At 27.9% G+C, this 17,051-nt stretch overlaps 2 protein-coding genes across 2 annotated transcripts; both read right to left on the bottom strand.

The window, feature by feature from the left end:
* Positions 1–1,749: 1,749 nt before the first annotated feature.
* Positions 1,750–4,600, bottom strand: LOC122270096 (uncharacterized). The gene is made up of 3 exons (XM_043046209.3): positions 4,474–4,600; positions 2,951–3,001; positions 1,750–2,321 (listed from the first exon to the last, which is right to left on the bottom strand). The coding sequence occupies exons 1-3, from the start codon at positions 4,483–4,485 to the stop codon at positions 1,794–1,796; spliced, it is 591 nt and encodes a 196-aa protein (XP_042902143.1). The 5' UTR covers positions 4,486–4,600; the 3' UTR covers positions 1,750–1,793.
* An 8,113-nt stretch (positions 4,601–12,713) lies between these two features.
* On the bottom strand, positions 12,714–15,949 carry LOC147814888 (uncharacterized). Its single transcript, XM_087155775.1, has 3 exons — positions 15,873–15,949; positions 13,842–13,892; positions 12,714–13,215 (listed from the first exon to the last, which is right to left on the bottom strand). Exons 1-3 carry the CDS (start codon positions 15,882–15,884, stop codon positions 12,760–12,762), a joined length of 519 nt encoding a protein of 172 aa, XP_087011901.1. The 5' UTR covers positions 15,885–15,949; the 3' UTR covers positions 12,714–12,759.
* Between the last annotated feature and the right edge of the window lie 1,102 nt (positions 15,950–17,051).

Genomic DNA, 17,051 nt, shown 5'->3' on the forward strand with positions numbered 1-17,051 from the left:
ATTCTAAAATGTGTGATTAATGTTTTCGTTAATAATTTGTTCCAGTCCTTATTTTAAAACCCCTGAATACAGTCTTCTACGTCTCGTGATTTGTCAACTTGCGTTTCGCAGTTGATGGCAATTTCGCAATTGAAAAATATTTCATTGCAAAATTTTTGTTTGTCTTAGTTATTTGCTTTTCAAACATTTGTAAAGTTTTGATATTCTTTTGTGTACTTCTATGCTTTGTATTTAATGTTTACGTTATTCTTTCGTTTTCCAATATTTTAGTATTCTTTTGTGTCGTTCTAAAATATGTGATTAATGTTATTGTTAGCATTGTGTGTCATTACAATTAATTAATGACCATAACTGCTTTTGTCCTACATATTCTAATTTTTCAGATTGCATTTCACGATATTTGCAATCACGCACTTAAAATAAAAATTATTACAAAAGCATAGATTGTCTTAGTTCAAAGCTTCATAAATATTTGTAACATTCGTTTGAGAAATTCCATGTTTTGAATTTAATGTTTACGTTATTCTTTCGTTTCTAATATATCAGTATTCTTTTGCGTCATTCCGTAATTTGTGCTTAAATTTGATGTTAGTATTTTGTGCCATCCTGCTTTTTAAAATCCATGCCTACGCTGATATATTCTAACTTTTCAGCCGTATCTCGAGGGGTATTTCTCGTATTTCGCCAATTCTTGAGAACTTTTTCAGCAAATTAAAAATTGTTGCACACGATTATAAAGTTCGTTTTTCCAATGAGAATTCCATGCAAAAATTAAATTTTAGTAAGTGTTTATTATTTTTTTATTTTATAAAATAATAGTCAAAATAATTTTGAATGGTAAGGTATACCGTTTTTTAAGCCATTTTAAAGTGCGTATTACAAAGCGAAATACAAAATTCGGGCGAAATCAGTTAAATAGTTTCCTGAGAAATCGGTTGAATAGTTTCCTGAGAAGAAGTCGCATTTTTAAAATTCGATTTTAGGAACTATTTGACCGAATCCGCTCAAATTGCGTATTTTGCCAGGTGAAATTACATATTTAAAAAATTGCATACCATACCATTCAAAACTTTTTCGATTACTATAAAGTGAAACAGAAAAAAAATAAATAATAAAAAAATATTTACTAAAATGTATTTTTTGCATGGAATTATCATGGGAAAAAGGAATTTTGTAATTGCTGGCAAAAATTTTTCAATTCTCTTAAACAGTTATTGAGATATGGGGAGAAACGTAAAAGTAAAATTAACATTAAGTAGTTCAAACTTTGGATCGCTCTCCTGACAAAACTATGGGTACCATATTTCTTGGATTGCAGCCACCCCCTATATTTTGAGGATCATAAATCCTAATCCATTGCAAATAGGGTATATTTATTCAGATAAAGTACGTTTTTGTGTCTGATTTCGTAACTTAAATTACAGGCAGCACTAATTAATTAACATATTTGAGGTCACTACCTCAAATCATCAAGATTGAATTCAGGAACGTGAAGATCCAGTTATTAGACCAAATGTTATTTAGGGTGGTCATATTATTTTGGCGTACCATACCTCAAATTAAATGGTTAAGCTCGTTACACAATTTGTTAGCTGTTACTTTAATAGAATTGAGGCATTCTTCCTTTTTTTAATGACACCACATTTTCTATCTAACATAATTTTTGGCAAGAAGTGTTTTTCAAACAATCGAGCACGATTTTGTAATCTATTGAAGGCATTTATGTAGAATGAAGAAAATAACATACAATAAATTGCAAAAGGTTTTATTCCCATTCTATTCCGTTACAAAATTTAATATCCGTATCTGGCATAGCCCAAGCCTCCTAAGATGCCCAATCCATAACCACCATATCCACCATAAGCTCCTCCATATCCAAGATTTCCATATCCACCATAAGCTCCACCATATCCTTGGCCACCATAAGCTGCTCCAAGGCCTCCATATCCGTAACCTAAACCACCAAGACCGTAACCTGATCCGATGCCTCCATATCCGTAACCTTGACCACCAAGACCGTATCCGGCTGCGGCTGCAGGGACACCCAAATATCCTTCACCACCGGTGTAAGGGGCATCAGAAATGAGTTGAACGGCAGCTGGGTTTTGATTAGCGGTTCCAGGTTCGTTGGTCTTGACCTGTGCTCGGAATCCAGCATGGTCAGCAACGTAGTTGACTTGTCTTTTGATGCCTCTGTCATCTGTGAATCCGTAGCTTCCAGTCACGTGTCCTCCGGTTCCAGATTCTTCTCTGTGTTGTTCTCCATGTTTGTCTTTGATGCTGTATCCGAATTTGTAGGGTTTTGGTGCATGGTGAACTGGCTAAATTAGAAATAAAGGGTTCTTTATTATTAATTATTGTTCGTTGCAAAGAAAAATCACATTATGATATTCATTATGAACGAGATCGAAAATTGCTCGAATGCGCACGAAAGTATTCTTGGTATTAATTTTTTGTAATTTAATGTAATGTTATGAGCAAATAATATGTATGTTAGTTCGATAACTTATTGTTACTTATATACTTATTACATAACTTCAATCGTTGTCTTTGCTAAACCTAAAGTGATATTTTGAGCTAGAAACACCAATTAACAATATTTATGAACATAACAATAACATAACATAAGAATATTAATTAATTATAAGAAATTTTTAAGTTAGTTTTTTTCTAGGATAACTAATGCTAAATGAATCCAAATAAGATAAATGAGGATGAATAAAGAAAAATCAGGTAATTAACTTTGAATGAAGCTAAGAAAGATAACTGTAGCTTAATACGGAAAAATAAGGTAATTAATGTTGAATGAAGCTAAATAAGATAATTGATATTGAATGAAGCCGAATAATTAATGGTAAATGAAACTAAATAAAATATGCGTGATTAAATTAAACTGAATGAAACAATCTGCAGATAATAAAATACAGTAGAAATATTGAAATAAACTTACTTCATGCAAGTGGGCAAGAGAAATGGTTGCCAAAGCAGATAAGAGAAATACCTAAAAAAATACATAAATTTAATATTTAAATGTTGCTAAATTTAAAGAAAACTTTTGCTAGTTTCTTAAAACATTTCATTTAAAAAATTCTTTTTTCGTTTTTTGCACTAAATTATTCAGTAGTTAATTTTAAAATCAAATTTCTACACTAAAATGGAGAATAATTTACTAGATTTTTCAAGATTAATAAGATTTTATTTAAACACTCAATTAAAAATTTTACTTGGTAAAGAATGAACGAAAATTGAACTAGCTATTCCTTATTATTTATTTCACAATCGGTAAACTATTCAAATATTTATTTATTTATTACGTAACGCGACTTTGTATTGAAGAACTACCATTTTTTTAATTATTTTATTTTTGTTTATAATATTAATTCAGAGTGGATACCAGCTGTGGAGAACAGTCTGCTCATCGGCAAGTCCGATTGTGCAGCTCATTGGAAATAAAAAAAAAGAAAAAATACTAATTCTCGGTTAATAAATATGAAATTTATGTTTAAGTTAATTTCACTTCTAAAAATTATTTTAGATTCGTAGTTACTGACGGTTATTTTTGTAATTATTGTAAATAATTTGATCAATTAATAAATTAATATTGCAAAAAGTTTAATAAATTAATATTGTAAATAATTTAATCATTAAAGAAATTTCTGCAAAATGTTTTAATATATTAATTTCAAGGAACTAATACAAAAATTCTGAAATGTAAACTTTTTAATAAATACATTAGTAACTTCTGATTATTATACTAAAGTAGAAGTATAGGTTATTTTAGACACTTTGTTATCTAAAATTTATGTATGCATTGGAATAAATTATTAAATAAAAGCTTTTAAAATTGTTTTATTTATTTATCGAAGAAAAAAATTCTTTATTTCCCATGAAAATTTCAACAATCATGTTTTAAACACGAAAATGATATAGGGTTTTCTTTTTATGTATTTTATGAAACTACCCTCCAATCTAAATAACTATCTTCTTTACTTCCTGGCAAAAATGTTATTAAATTATTAAATACGAATCATAAATTTACTCTATATATGTTTGAAAAAATTGATTGAAACCTTTAAAAAAGACTACATTATTATAAAAAAATATGTTATCCTTTATATTTTTAAAGTTAATAAAACATTTAAAAGAATAAAAAAATTCTAAATGTAGAAAGAAATTTATTTAAAACTGCTAGAGCTAAATAAGTAATTTTCAACAAAAATAATAATAAGAAGTAAGATTGTATTTTTACTAGTTTTCCTAAAAATATTCTAATAAAATAAAACTTCGAAATATTATGATAAAATGTATTTTTTTGAAATTTTTAAAATGTTCTTTTGTTTTTTGCTATTAATTTAATGCTAACCACTCCTAAAGTTTAATTATTGAATCAATAGTATCAATCGTTTTTCCTATAGCAACAACTAAAATTTAACTTTATTGATAAGTTAATAAAAAAGGAAATAGCTATTTTACCTGAGCGATCATGTTGATTACTTGAGATTGATACGAATAGTACTGTTTGAAAGTAAGAGTCGTATTTATATAAGTGGTCGGAATCGGACTCAACTATACAAAATATAGAAATAACTGGAATTTTTTCAACACATGATTGATTGATTATTCCGAGGACGTAGATTAAAAGAATGATAAGAGACATTTAAAATGAAATAATGTACATTATGAAATAAACTGTTGCGATTTCCAAGTTCACGCATTCTACTTTTGAAAATAACTTAGTTATGATTTTATGAAGAAATGGTAACAAATTTTCAAATGCTTTAGGATTAATATGATCACAAATATTTCTTAAAAATGTTGTTTGTTAAAAACAAACGGAATTAAAATGAAATAAAATAATAGTTTGAAATAATCCGCTTTTCAAAAAGAAGAAAAGAATTATATTTTTGTTGAACCAAAGACGAAAATCGTAGAGCGTATCACTTTCGAATGACGTGGGAAGGTGGGAAATTTTCGGTGCTTATTTTTCAATTCAGGTCAGATCAAAATAAAGAATAATTATCTTCCTTTCAGTTCACTTTTTTCAGTTTTTTAGTTCAAAATTTTTAATTTATTTAATATTTTCTCCTTTTTAATTTTGTGTCAGTTTATTTATGCCGGAAAGCAATAAAAATTTAGATTGGCGAAAAATTTTGCGATAAACGATTAAAATGACGATAAATAATAAACGATTGAAAATTGTATTGTCATCCAACATAGTTCTCTAGTTTAGCTTTGAACTCTTTGCGAAGTTTGGAAGTTAACTGAATTTTTATTGATGATAATTTCTACACGGATAAAAAATTCTGGAAAAATTAACTTACTGTGTGGTAATGACATTTCTGGTAAAAAAATATGATTATGGCTAATAAAACCAAATTTACGGTATGATTTGATAATTTTTCCGATCATATGGTAACGATTTATTGAATATTCTGGTTCTCAAATTTAGGGTTCTTATGGTTCTTAGTTATGGTTCTTATGGTTTAGGTCAGGGTTCTTATAGAACGACAATTCATTTATAAAATACAAAATTGTAAAGTAAATTTAATCGACTTAAAGGCTTCTATGCCATTCCATAAGGTATCATAATATAATTACCAAAATCTTTCCTCATATAAGAAATTTTATCACATTATATAAAACAGTATTTTATTGTTAATTTTATAAAAATCATTACCACTAAGCTTTTTGATGTTCTCATAAAGCCAGCAATACCATAAATTTTACCATATTCCGATAGTTCTTACCATTCTTTTTTTTTTCTCGGAGCACATGTTAATAATATGACGATAAATTTTTATTGTAATAATCAGGCAGGTGTCTACTTAAAATTGCATTTTTGCCAAGAATAATTATTATTTGTGCTTCTCACCTAGTCATAAAATGGACAGATTAATGATAAAATGCAACTGCTGACAAGGCAGTAAACTCAGTTCTTAGCGGCCTGTAAACAGAATGTTAAATGTTCTATATTATCGACAATCAATCCATTCAAAATGGATGCTTGAAAAATGGATTTTTCTCCTACATTTAACAATCGTCTTTGTAATAAATTTAACTGCAGACGATTACGTTTTTCAAATATTTAAAAGCTAACATAAATGATGCTTGCTAGCTTATAGCTCTATTCAATCAAAAAATAAGACATTCCGTCTTCATTAATATTTAATAAGGCTCCTATATTATCAGAGCTGACCTATCAAGCAATATTGGAGCAAACAAGTTCGCAAGTTAACGTTATGTTAGTATTGTGCATATGTTAGCTCTTTGCTCCAAAAATAGATGATAAGTCGGCCAGTCTAATTCAGGGGATCTAATATTTAATTATTTATTTGTTACGTCAGATAGGATCAATGATTAACGGGTTGATTATGTGAAGGCTACTTCTCCGAATTTCTATCTCCTAAGTTATTTGAAACAACGAGATTATTTTGTTTAAAGTTACGCTTTTGAATCGTATTTCTGAAAAAACAAAGAACTTAAATTTATCAGTAAAAGTAATAAAAAAAAGTCATGTGTTAAAAAGAAAAATTAATAGAGAAATTATTCGCTTAAGGGAACCGTGAAAAATCACAACACTGTTATTAATGAAAATGATGCCTTATTAATTTTAGTAATAAGTACTTCTGGTACTGTGGTATTAAAAATTGTTTGAATAGGTACCGAATATAATTCTATACACTGTTAGAATTTTCATTCTTAAATTATGTTAAAATAACCGGCTGCATTTTGTCCATTCGATAAACCATAAAATTCACGGTAAAAAACGTTTCTTTTTTTACCTTTACAGCTTTAAAACCGTTTACAACTAGTGTGGTTATAAAGCCATGAATACAAAACTATACGGTTTTTTAACCATTTACAACAAGCATTGTTTTAAAAACGTAAAGAGAATTCGTTAAGTAAAGGACATTGGAGAGTGCAGGACACAAATTGGAGAGAGCAGGTCACTGGAAACTCTCCATGTGGTGAAGAGAATGCAAGAAATATTATGGTGTGTTAATGCTGGAACTTAAACCCCAGTTCTGTCAGTCATGCGACTGACGGATTAGCCCTCTTGGTAAAATATGTACGAATTTGCTAGGAGCTAAGTATCTTCTTTAGGTGGGGCTTGGTAAGTGAGGTAAAATAATAGTTGTTTAACCGTATTAGGTGGAAGCAGTTAATATATGTAACTCACAGTTAACAGCTTAATTGTCAGCTTATTTATAGTTATTTAACTTTTTTGTTTGAATATGGTGTAAAAACAATTAAATAAATTGTTATTTATCTGCTTTTTTCTTCTAATTATGTATGTACCAAGGTACCTAAAATGGGCACTGCCTCAATAAGTTTTTATGCCCATCCCCACAAATAATAAGTACTCAACGAAAATTGCTTGTTTATTATAAATTTTAACAATCATGAGTGAACCTTCAGCAATATGTATCATAACTGGGAAAGACACGTGGAAGAATATTAATTAAGAACAACATGGAGTTATTTTAACTTTATTAGTTGTATCGGTATGAATTTGAGTTTTGAGCAAGATTTCGTTAAATTTCGTAACAAAATTATTTTCTTATGCAGTAAAAAAGGTGAAAATAAATCACTTTCGAAAGTATGAATAAAACTTCAAATGAGGGAAGATTTTTATGAAGGTTGTCAAATGTGTACTTCCGAAGTTCTATTAACCTTTTACGCTTCCTAGCTGATATTTAATTTTGATTTGTGAAACTACTTTATGAAATAAAAAAACAAGTTCAACTTAATTAACAAAATAATATTTTTTTTACAACACAAATATAAAATTTATAGATCAACCGTTATAACTTATCTTTGAAATAGATTTTTAGATCATTAGAATTGAGTAGTAATTTGTTATATTAATTATAAATTGTTAAGAATTTATCCAAAGCTGTATTTTCAGGCTGCAATTAGTTCAACTTTGACATTAATCACTCTTTTTATATTTAACAATAGATAAAATAATCAGTATTATGACTTTTAAGTAATGGGGCTAATTAAAAAGCATCATGGAGCTTAAATAAAAAGCATCAATTTTAAAAAATATATTACTTAAAAAGTAGTATATTTTCAAAACAGAATAAATATCATTCAAAATGAAGACAAAAATTCCAGTTTTTTTTAATAAAGGATACATTTGTACTAATTGATGATATGTATTGTAGAATTTGGTAAATTCATAAAAATCTGGCACAGATAATTATAACCTGATTAAAAAAAATAGGATATTCGGAATTTGAAGAGAATTAGTCGAATAGGTCTTGAGAAATAAAACATTTTAAAGTTTTACTCTTTTGAAGTCGTGAAATACATAAAAAGTTAAATTAAGATTTCAAAATTCAACTACTCTCTTGATCAAATTATTGGGACCATATTTTCCAGTTTGTGGCTATTAATGGGTCAAGAATTCAAAACCGTTAAAAAAAGGTATGTTTATACGCAGAAAACAAGCTTTCGAGTCTGTAATTTTAAATACTAACTCTACACTAATTAAGCAGTTTATTTAAAGTCATGCCCTTGACTAATTCATTATGGTCGCATCTGACTATATAAGAATCTAACCATTGAATCAAAATGTAATAAGGTGCTTTCTTTTAAATTTATTTTGTGCTGTACATTATCACTAGATTTTTTTTGCCAATTGTCGTAAAATTACTATCTAATAATAATATTTAACGGACTAATTTAATGCTTTAGTTTTAAAAAGTCAATTAATACTGCTTTTCTTTTCTCTCTCTCTTTCTCTCTCTCTCTTTATATATATATATATATATATATATATATATATATATATATATATATATATATATATATATATATATATATATATATATATATATATATATATATATGTAGTGCTCCTTCTCGTGTTTTCTCGTAAACTCTTGAGCCGTGGTATTTAATTTATCATAATATTGCATTCCATAATTTTTGCAGTCATATTTTAATATTTTTAATATTCTTTTCTATAAGCTATAAGGATGACAACATAGTGAATTTTCTATGCTTTTATTGAGTAAAAGAATAAAGAAATCTATTTACAATTTATATACAAGTGGAGCAGAGCTCCGGGAGACAACTTTACATTCTCGTTTCCAAGAGATAAGTGTACACTTTTTTAAGAGTAACATATAATTCGTTCATGTCATGTGATCTATAAAATCCAGATGTTAGAACCGGCGTCGTAAGATCTTAAGACCAGATGGAGATGAACTAATATCTCAATATAGTTCTTGACTTTAATGGGAATTTGGCTTCATTTAAGATATTTTACTGCGCGGTATGGATTTATTTTATAAATAAAGATTTCATCGCTATTTAAGGAAACTTAAGATTTACGCGAAGGGCTAAGTTAAGTATGTGAAAGAGAAATTTAATGTTCTCATAAACCAGGTAAGCTTATCTGCAGATATATAATTCTTTTTAAGTTTAGTCTCAAAAGATCCTTTCAATTTTATTAAGCTAGTGTTTTAGATATTATATATATATATATATATATATATATATATATATATATATATATATATATATATATATATATATATATATATATATATATATATATATATATATATATATATATATATATATATAAAGCTTCTTGCCATCCTAGTACAACAGCCTTAAGCAATTGAAGTATTTAACTTCGATTTCGGCAAAAATCGGCTTCAATTGGTTTTCGGTCTTTTCAAGCTTCTTACCATAATCTGTCATCATATCCGCTTACAATAAAAATTGTAACAAAACATTTTTATTTCTTAAGGGTACTTAGAATGGAAAGGGGGGGGGGAGGCTAGAAGCTTTGATACAAAATAGATCATTAAATCATGTAAAAAAGCTGGAAAAACCTATTCCTTTTAACGCTTTATTTGTTATAATTTAATAGGGATAAATAACACCTAAGTTTTACTTTTATTACAATTATTCATGTCTTAGAAGTTTTCATCTCTCTAGTCCAAAGAAGAATTTTAACTGTTAACTCCCTTGAAGAGACCCAAAGTTATTGCGAGAAATTTTCATTGCGAGAAAATTTCATTGCTCGTGGCTTTTTTTCATCCCACCTTTACCTACTTTTAGCCAAAATTGTTTATAAATATTATTTTTTTAATAGGAAGGGATTTGGGGGGGATAATGATGCTGTAAGCAAGTAAATTTAAGAATTAATTCAGAAGTTAAAAGAAGAAAACGTACAGAAAATTTAGTAATTTTTAACGATTTGCTTCAAAAGAAGAGGAAAAGGTTAGTTTCAAAATTCTTCTTTAATACAAATCAAATACATGACCCTAAAATTCTCGAAATGCGATAAATATAGAGAGAGGGGCATTCCAGAAAACTTTGGGAGAAGGAATAAAATTCGGGTCGTATTTAAATTTAGGAGGTATTAGTCGTCTGGAATTTTGGTGTCTAAGTTTGATTTTTTTTTTACAGCATAGTAAAATATGAAAGTTTTAACGTTTTTCGCTTTCCTAAGGTTTGAATGATTATCCAAGTAGCCAGGAAACAAAAACAAACGAAGTTCGGAGAAAATAGTTGCAGGGAAAAGTTTCCTTTCGTTTTTAATTTCTTTGATAATATCTTTTTTGCATGCTAAGTTTTCTCGCTTCACGGAAGTGAGTGTTAGCTTCCAGATCAAACAACGTAACTTGAAATTGGGTGTTTTTGCTATTTTTTAAGATGTCCCACAAACAGTGTAAGTAAAAAAGTTTTTAACGGTAAGCTTTGCATGAAATCAGAACCAATATGATACGTTCTGTTTCCAATATACTTTCAATCTATTGTGAAAGTAGACCTAAATTGTCAACTTTTTAAACAAATTTCATTTGATGCTGACATGAAGTAAAATTTTTTTAGAAACATTAATGTTTTAATAACAATTACTTCCTTGATGTTTTGACGACTTTTATTTTTTCACTCTTTAAATATGCCCCTATTTAAATAGGACTCTTTTCTGCCCCCTTCATGCTAAGGTGAAAGTAGGTAAACGGAGAAACGTAATTTTTTTCCTTTTTTAATAAAGTTTGCTTTCCCTTAATCTGGAACATATTATTTTGGCCCTATTTGTCCATCAACAAAAACTTATTTGATGTCTTTGCAACAATATGTATTACTATTGTGTTATTCTACTTCATTAAATGGAGTAATTTGAAACGAAAATACGGTGACGAAATTTACTAATAAAAGAAAATGAATATGATATTGTTAAATAGTAAAAATTCTAGCTGGTTACCACTGTGCTACATTAATTAAAGTAAAAGCTGAATATTACAATCCAAGTCCTGCAAAATACATGTTGCAAACAAAAATATTGTCAATGTTTTTATGTAAGTAATAAATATTGAACTCATTATAACCACGCAATACTTAAGACAGGAATAGGAAACTGTAAGAATAATAGGTAATAAAGCGCATGCTTTTTTAATGATTTTAAATGGTATTTTTTTACATAAAAATACGACTTCAAATAATCTTCATTAATAAAATGAAGAGTTTGCGTATTTATGTCTGTCTTATAACTCCAGAATTATTTGAGTTACCGTCTTCAAATTTTTACAGTAGGGGAAAGAAGCAATTATCACTTTTTCAATCATCAATTCAATTATCACTTTATCAATTTTTCACTTTATCTTAAAAAATCATACAAATATTTCGATTAGATCGTTTTAGAAAGAAGTTTGAGTTTTTCATTGGCTTAGAACTCTCTACTGATATAAATTTAACAGTAGACAATTGGGTACTTGCATCTTGAGAAGATGGTGATCATTGATACCCTGACGCGTGACTTATGACCTCAGTGCTAGCTGATCGCTTAAAAACAAGATGGTGTATTAAAGTCAGTGTATAAACACAGGTCAAAGGTTTGAGGTAAACATAGATCAAAAGTTTTTCAACCTATGTCTACTTCCCGATAGAATAGAAGGGTCTGAGGATTGGTAAATTAGTAGCATAACTAAGCGAAAAAGTGCAGTCAAAACATTATGGAAGTAGCCTTTTATCAAACATTTTTGCTACCAAAATGTTTTTATTTTATTTCGTCATTCATTCCGGCAAAAAATTAAATTTGTTTAAAAAACTGACATTTTAGTTTAATTTTCACAGCAGGTCAAGTAAGCATTATTGAAACAAAACATAAATTAAAGCTCCTTTTACGCAAAATGCACCGATTTATATTTTTTCAAATTAGAAAGTTATTTGTGAAAAAACCTCAAAAACACTCTACTTCAGGTCTCGTTTTTTGACCTTGGAGCCGATGTTTACTTCACGTTTGATGTATTGAAACATTAGCAAAGCAGTTGAAACAGAAAAATCTTTGGCGTGAATTTCTTTCGAATCTAAACACTTAACTACTGGCCGAATTAGAAATCTTCTATTTTTAAACACTCCAGCTCTGAAAAAAAGTTGGAAAAAACAACAGACCTGATGGATATACTTTAAGGTATAATCAAGCTAATTTTTTGCGTATTATATTTTGTTTTAAGATACGTTATTTACTTTCATTTTAAAACGTTTTACTTAAAAATATGGTACACATTAAGTTATATTATTTTTTTCAAATTATTTTTAAGCCTACAAATATTCAATTTTTCAATATTAATTTGAAACGTGTAAGTGTATAGTATAAAAGAAATTTTTTTAGAGACAATATTAATCTTAAATTTTTTAAAAATATTGTATCAGATGTTTTAATAGAAATAATAAAGTACAAGGAGTAATTTGCTAAATAATTTATTTTTATATAATTTAAATATATATACATTAATATCCATATCTGGCATAGCCTAAGCCTCCCAAGATTCCCTGTCCATAACCTCCATAAGCTCCGTCATATCCAAGATTTCCATATCCACCATAAGCTCCACCATATCCTGCACCAAGTCCTCCGTATCCGTAACCTAGACCACCAAGTCCGTATCCAGCTGTTGCTGCAGGGACACCCAAATATCCTTCACCACCGGTGTAAGGGGCATCGGAAATCAGTTGAACGGCAGCTGGATTTTGATTGGCGGTTCCAGGTTCGTTGGTCTTGACCTGAGCTCGAAATCCAGCATGGTCAGCAACGTAGTTCACTTGTCTTTTGATACCTCTATCATCTGTGAACCCGTAGCTGCCAGTCACGTGTCCTCCTGTTCCGGATTCCTCTCTGTGTTGTTCTCCATGTTTGTCCTTGATGCTGTATCCGAATTTGTAGGGTTTGGGTGCATGGTGAATTGGCTAAATAAGAAAAATTACTTTAATGAATGCTACAGACAAAATGGAATGAATACATTCAGCATGAACTTGATCGAAAAATATCAAACATTTTTCATTTTAATGGTACTGATTTATGAAATGTTAGCAACTAAGGTGTGTGTTAATTTGATGTATAAATGTGAAGTAAATATTTGTTACACTTCCTCAACCGTTTTCTTTGCATAATTTTCAGCGTTATTTTGGACAATTAAGTATTTCCAGTTATCGATAGTCATGTCTTAATATCTAAATATTTTTCGAAAATCAGAACTGAGTTTTTTTACTGGACAAAGTATGCAAAACTTTAAAATAGTGTTATATTTTTAAATCACCACTATTCACATTAAAACGTATAAAATAGCTTCATCAAAACTTTCAATCGGAAAATTTACAGTCTTTTTAAGCTAAATAAGATATTTTATTCTTATTAAAACTTCATATGATGTAATGGTGTTAAAATATATAATTAATGCTTAATGGATATAAACAAAATAATCAGCTCTACATGAATTTAAATATTATAATTATTTCAAAATGAATATAAAAAATAAGTATTTAAATAAATTGAATCTAAATTATAATAAGGCATACTATTTAAATGAACTTACTTCATGCAGGTGGGCGAGAGCAATGGTTGCTAAAGCAGATACGAGAAATACCTAAAAATATATAAATTTGACATTTGAAATTAATATCTTTAATATTTTTCTAAAAATTCTATTTCTTTTTGAATTTAAATAAGTACTAATATTGTAATAGTGTTTCATTTTTTTTAATATTTCAGTAAAATATGTATGCTGGTGACCGCTGAAATATTATGTAAGCACTAAGGGGTGTGTTGTGATTTGCTAATTTCTGCTGACACGGTACGAGGAGGGTTTTAAGCGATGCTTAAGTAAGACATTAAAAGTTCTTTATTTTCAAAATTCTTTTGAAATTCAAAAACAAAACGAAAAATATGCAACAAAGATTTGCAATTGAGTACTTGAAACTAACCACATGCTTGGCGTCTTAACGTTATAGTTTTAAGGTTTACTATTACACTGAAAAAATTTCCGGATCAGATTTAATTTAATACCTGATAGCCACGTTATGCGTATGTGTCGAACCTGATGGCTTACTCACGCGTGACGTCCTTTGCAAACACTCAATTGAAAAAAAAGGCTAGAAAAAATTGTCTTTGAAAGCTTCAGAGGTCAAGAGTTTTGGAAAATATAAAAGATTCCTAAAGAATATGCAACTCAAAGTTTTATAACATAAATAAAACCTAATTTTTGTTTTTTACAAGGTTGCATTTTTAAAAAAAATTCAAACCTGAAATTAGAATCTAAAACAGACAACTGTAACCAAAATTGTAGCAAAAAAAAAAAAAATAAATAAATAAAAAAAAAAAAAAAAAAAAAAATGTACACACGCAAAAATAACAAACAAAACAAATAACGACCCAAATGTTTAATTAATATATTTTTACATGGATTATTTATAAACTTTTATTGCAACGTAATGAAGAACTATTACTATTATTTTTTATTACTTAATATTTTTTAAGAACTATTTTTATTGTTCTTTATTATTTGGATTTGATTTACATTTATGATATTAAACCTCTATTAATATATAAGAAATTTTACTTCAAGTTATTCTCGTGCTTCTTTAAATTAGCATAAACAAAATTTATTTACGTTTATTTCAATAATATATATGAATAAGTAAATAAACTTTAAGAAATTAATGCGAAATATATTTTTAAAATAATTTTTTCATCAAATACATTGATATTTATTAATTTAGTTAGATGCTATTTAGAGAAAGTTTTAAGCACAATTGATATTGTTTGCAGCAATTGGTATCCGAAAACTATGTAAGAAACCTGTTTAAAATATTATACATAATACTTTAATGATTAATATTTGAGATATTTATAAATTGAAAAACATGGTAAACAATATAAGAAAAAAATTATTTTCTTCAACTTATTCATTTTGACTTTAAGATGCATTAAGTAGAATAACATCTTTAAAACTCGAAATATGTTAAAGTTTTACTTTCATTTCATTAACAAAGCCACACTTCAATATAATTCATTATTTTCTTTTCTAATTTTGAACAAAAATAACAGTTAATTGTTCAAAAATTACAGAATTTAATCTATTTAAGTTTTGGACACATCGCTTAAACCCTCAAAAGAATGCATTATCATAAAATATGCATTGTTGTTTACATTTTCAAAGGTATTGTAATATTTAAAAAACAAATCATATCTCAATATGAAAATAATTTTACTATGACAATAACTTAATAAACAATGTATAGTAACTGAAAATTAGTCTGAAAATGTAAATTTTTTGAAATTTTTGAAATATGCTTTTGTGTTTAATATTTATTTAAAGCTGCAATTTATTAGATAGTAATGAAATTTGATTTAATTACAAAGCATGAACTAATTTTCATTAAATAACAAGTTAAATTTAGCTGCATTATTGATGAAGAAGTCATTAACAAATAGCGTTATTAAGGAAAATAATTCTTTTACAAAGTTAAGCACTTTTAAAATAACTACTTATTCTTCAATAACTACTGGAAGTGAAATGTTATACAAAAAAGAAAACATTCATAAGAAATGGAAAAAGTAATTTCACCTGAGCGATCATGTTGATTACTTGAGTTTAATATGAATAATACTGTCTGAATGTTATGGTCGTATTTATATATGAATGATTTAAATTGAATTTAATTCGATTATAAAGAAGAAATGAATGGAATTTTTTCAACACTCGATTGATTGAGTGTTCTGCTAGAATAGATTGAAAGAATGATAAGAGGCATAATTAAATTGAAATATTTAAAGTTGTGAAATCAAGAGCTGAGATTTACAAAATCACGTATTCTACTTTAAAAGGTATTGGTAAATTTTAAAGATAAAGATAGCTATGGAAACGAATTATTCAAAGGATTAATTTGAAATTATAATGGATATTTTGTAAGAATATTGCTCTTTCAGTTTCCCTAGCAATAAGTTTACCTTGGCTCCAGTTGAGTTCAAAATTTGCCCATATTAATTGGCCTATATCATGACCAAAATTGGCATAATAAGTCCGATCTGAACATGCACCGAGGGACCAATTTTTAATATTGGTCCCAGAATGGTCTATATAGGGTCAATATAGAGACTATATTGACTTAATAATGAATATTAAAAACTGGCTGAATTATATATTGGGCTGATATTGGTTGTAAAGTGACTGTAAAACATCGGGTGAATCGGGCAGTTCTATATAGGGCTGATATTGGTTGTAAAGTGGCTGTAAAATATGAGGTGAATCGAACAGTATCCAATATCGGAGAAATAACGATTCTTTGAATCCTTATTGAGCAAATATTCCTGAATATTGGTTTAATGAGGGACCAAATTATTTTGCTTGTAGAGTAAAAAGGTGTTATGAAATGAGAAGGCCCATTTTTCAATTTTTGAAATAGTAAACAAATAATGTAATTTTTCGGATCTATGATAATTTAAATTTTTCAAGTATGCGTATTATCATTACAAAAATTAAATAAATTTGCTTACTCATGTGTATTTGTTTAAGACGTTCTAGTTATATAACTTTTTTTTTAATTTTACGTAACAGATTTTTAGTTCCTTTCTCATTGAACAAATTATTAACTTCAGATGTGGGTCTCACTCTGGAATGTTTGCAATTTTGAGCCTAACCGAAAGGGCCAGTTGCTGCGAAGTTAGAGGGAGAGGTATATAACAATTAATGATAACCCTATCGAAAAATTACTTTAAATAAATAAATAGATTTAATAGATAAATT

Source organism: Parasteatoda tepidariorum, chromosome 2 (genome assembly GCF_982258835.1).
Source record: "Parasteatoda tepidariorum strain Cologne lab strain chromosome 2, Ptep-v5.0, whole genome shotgun sequence".
NCBI lineage: Eukaryota > Metazoa > Arthropoda > Arachnida > Araneae > Theridiidae > Parasteatoda > Parasteatoda tepidariorum.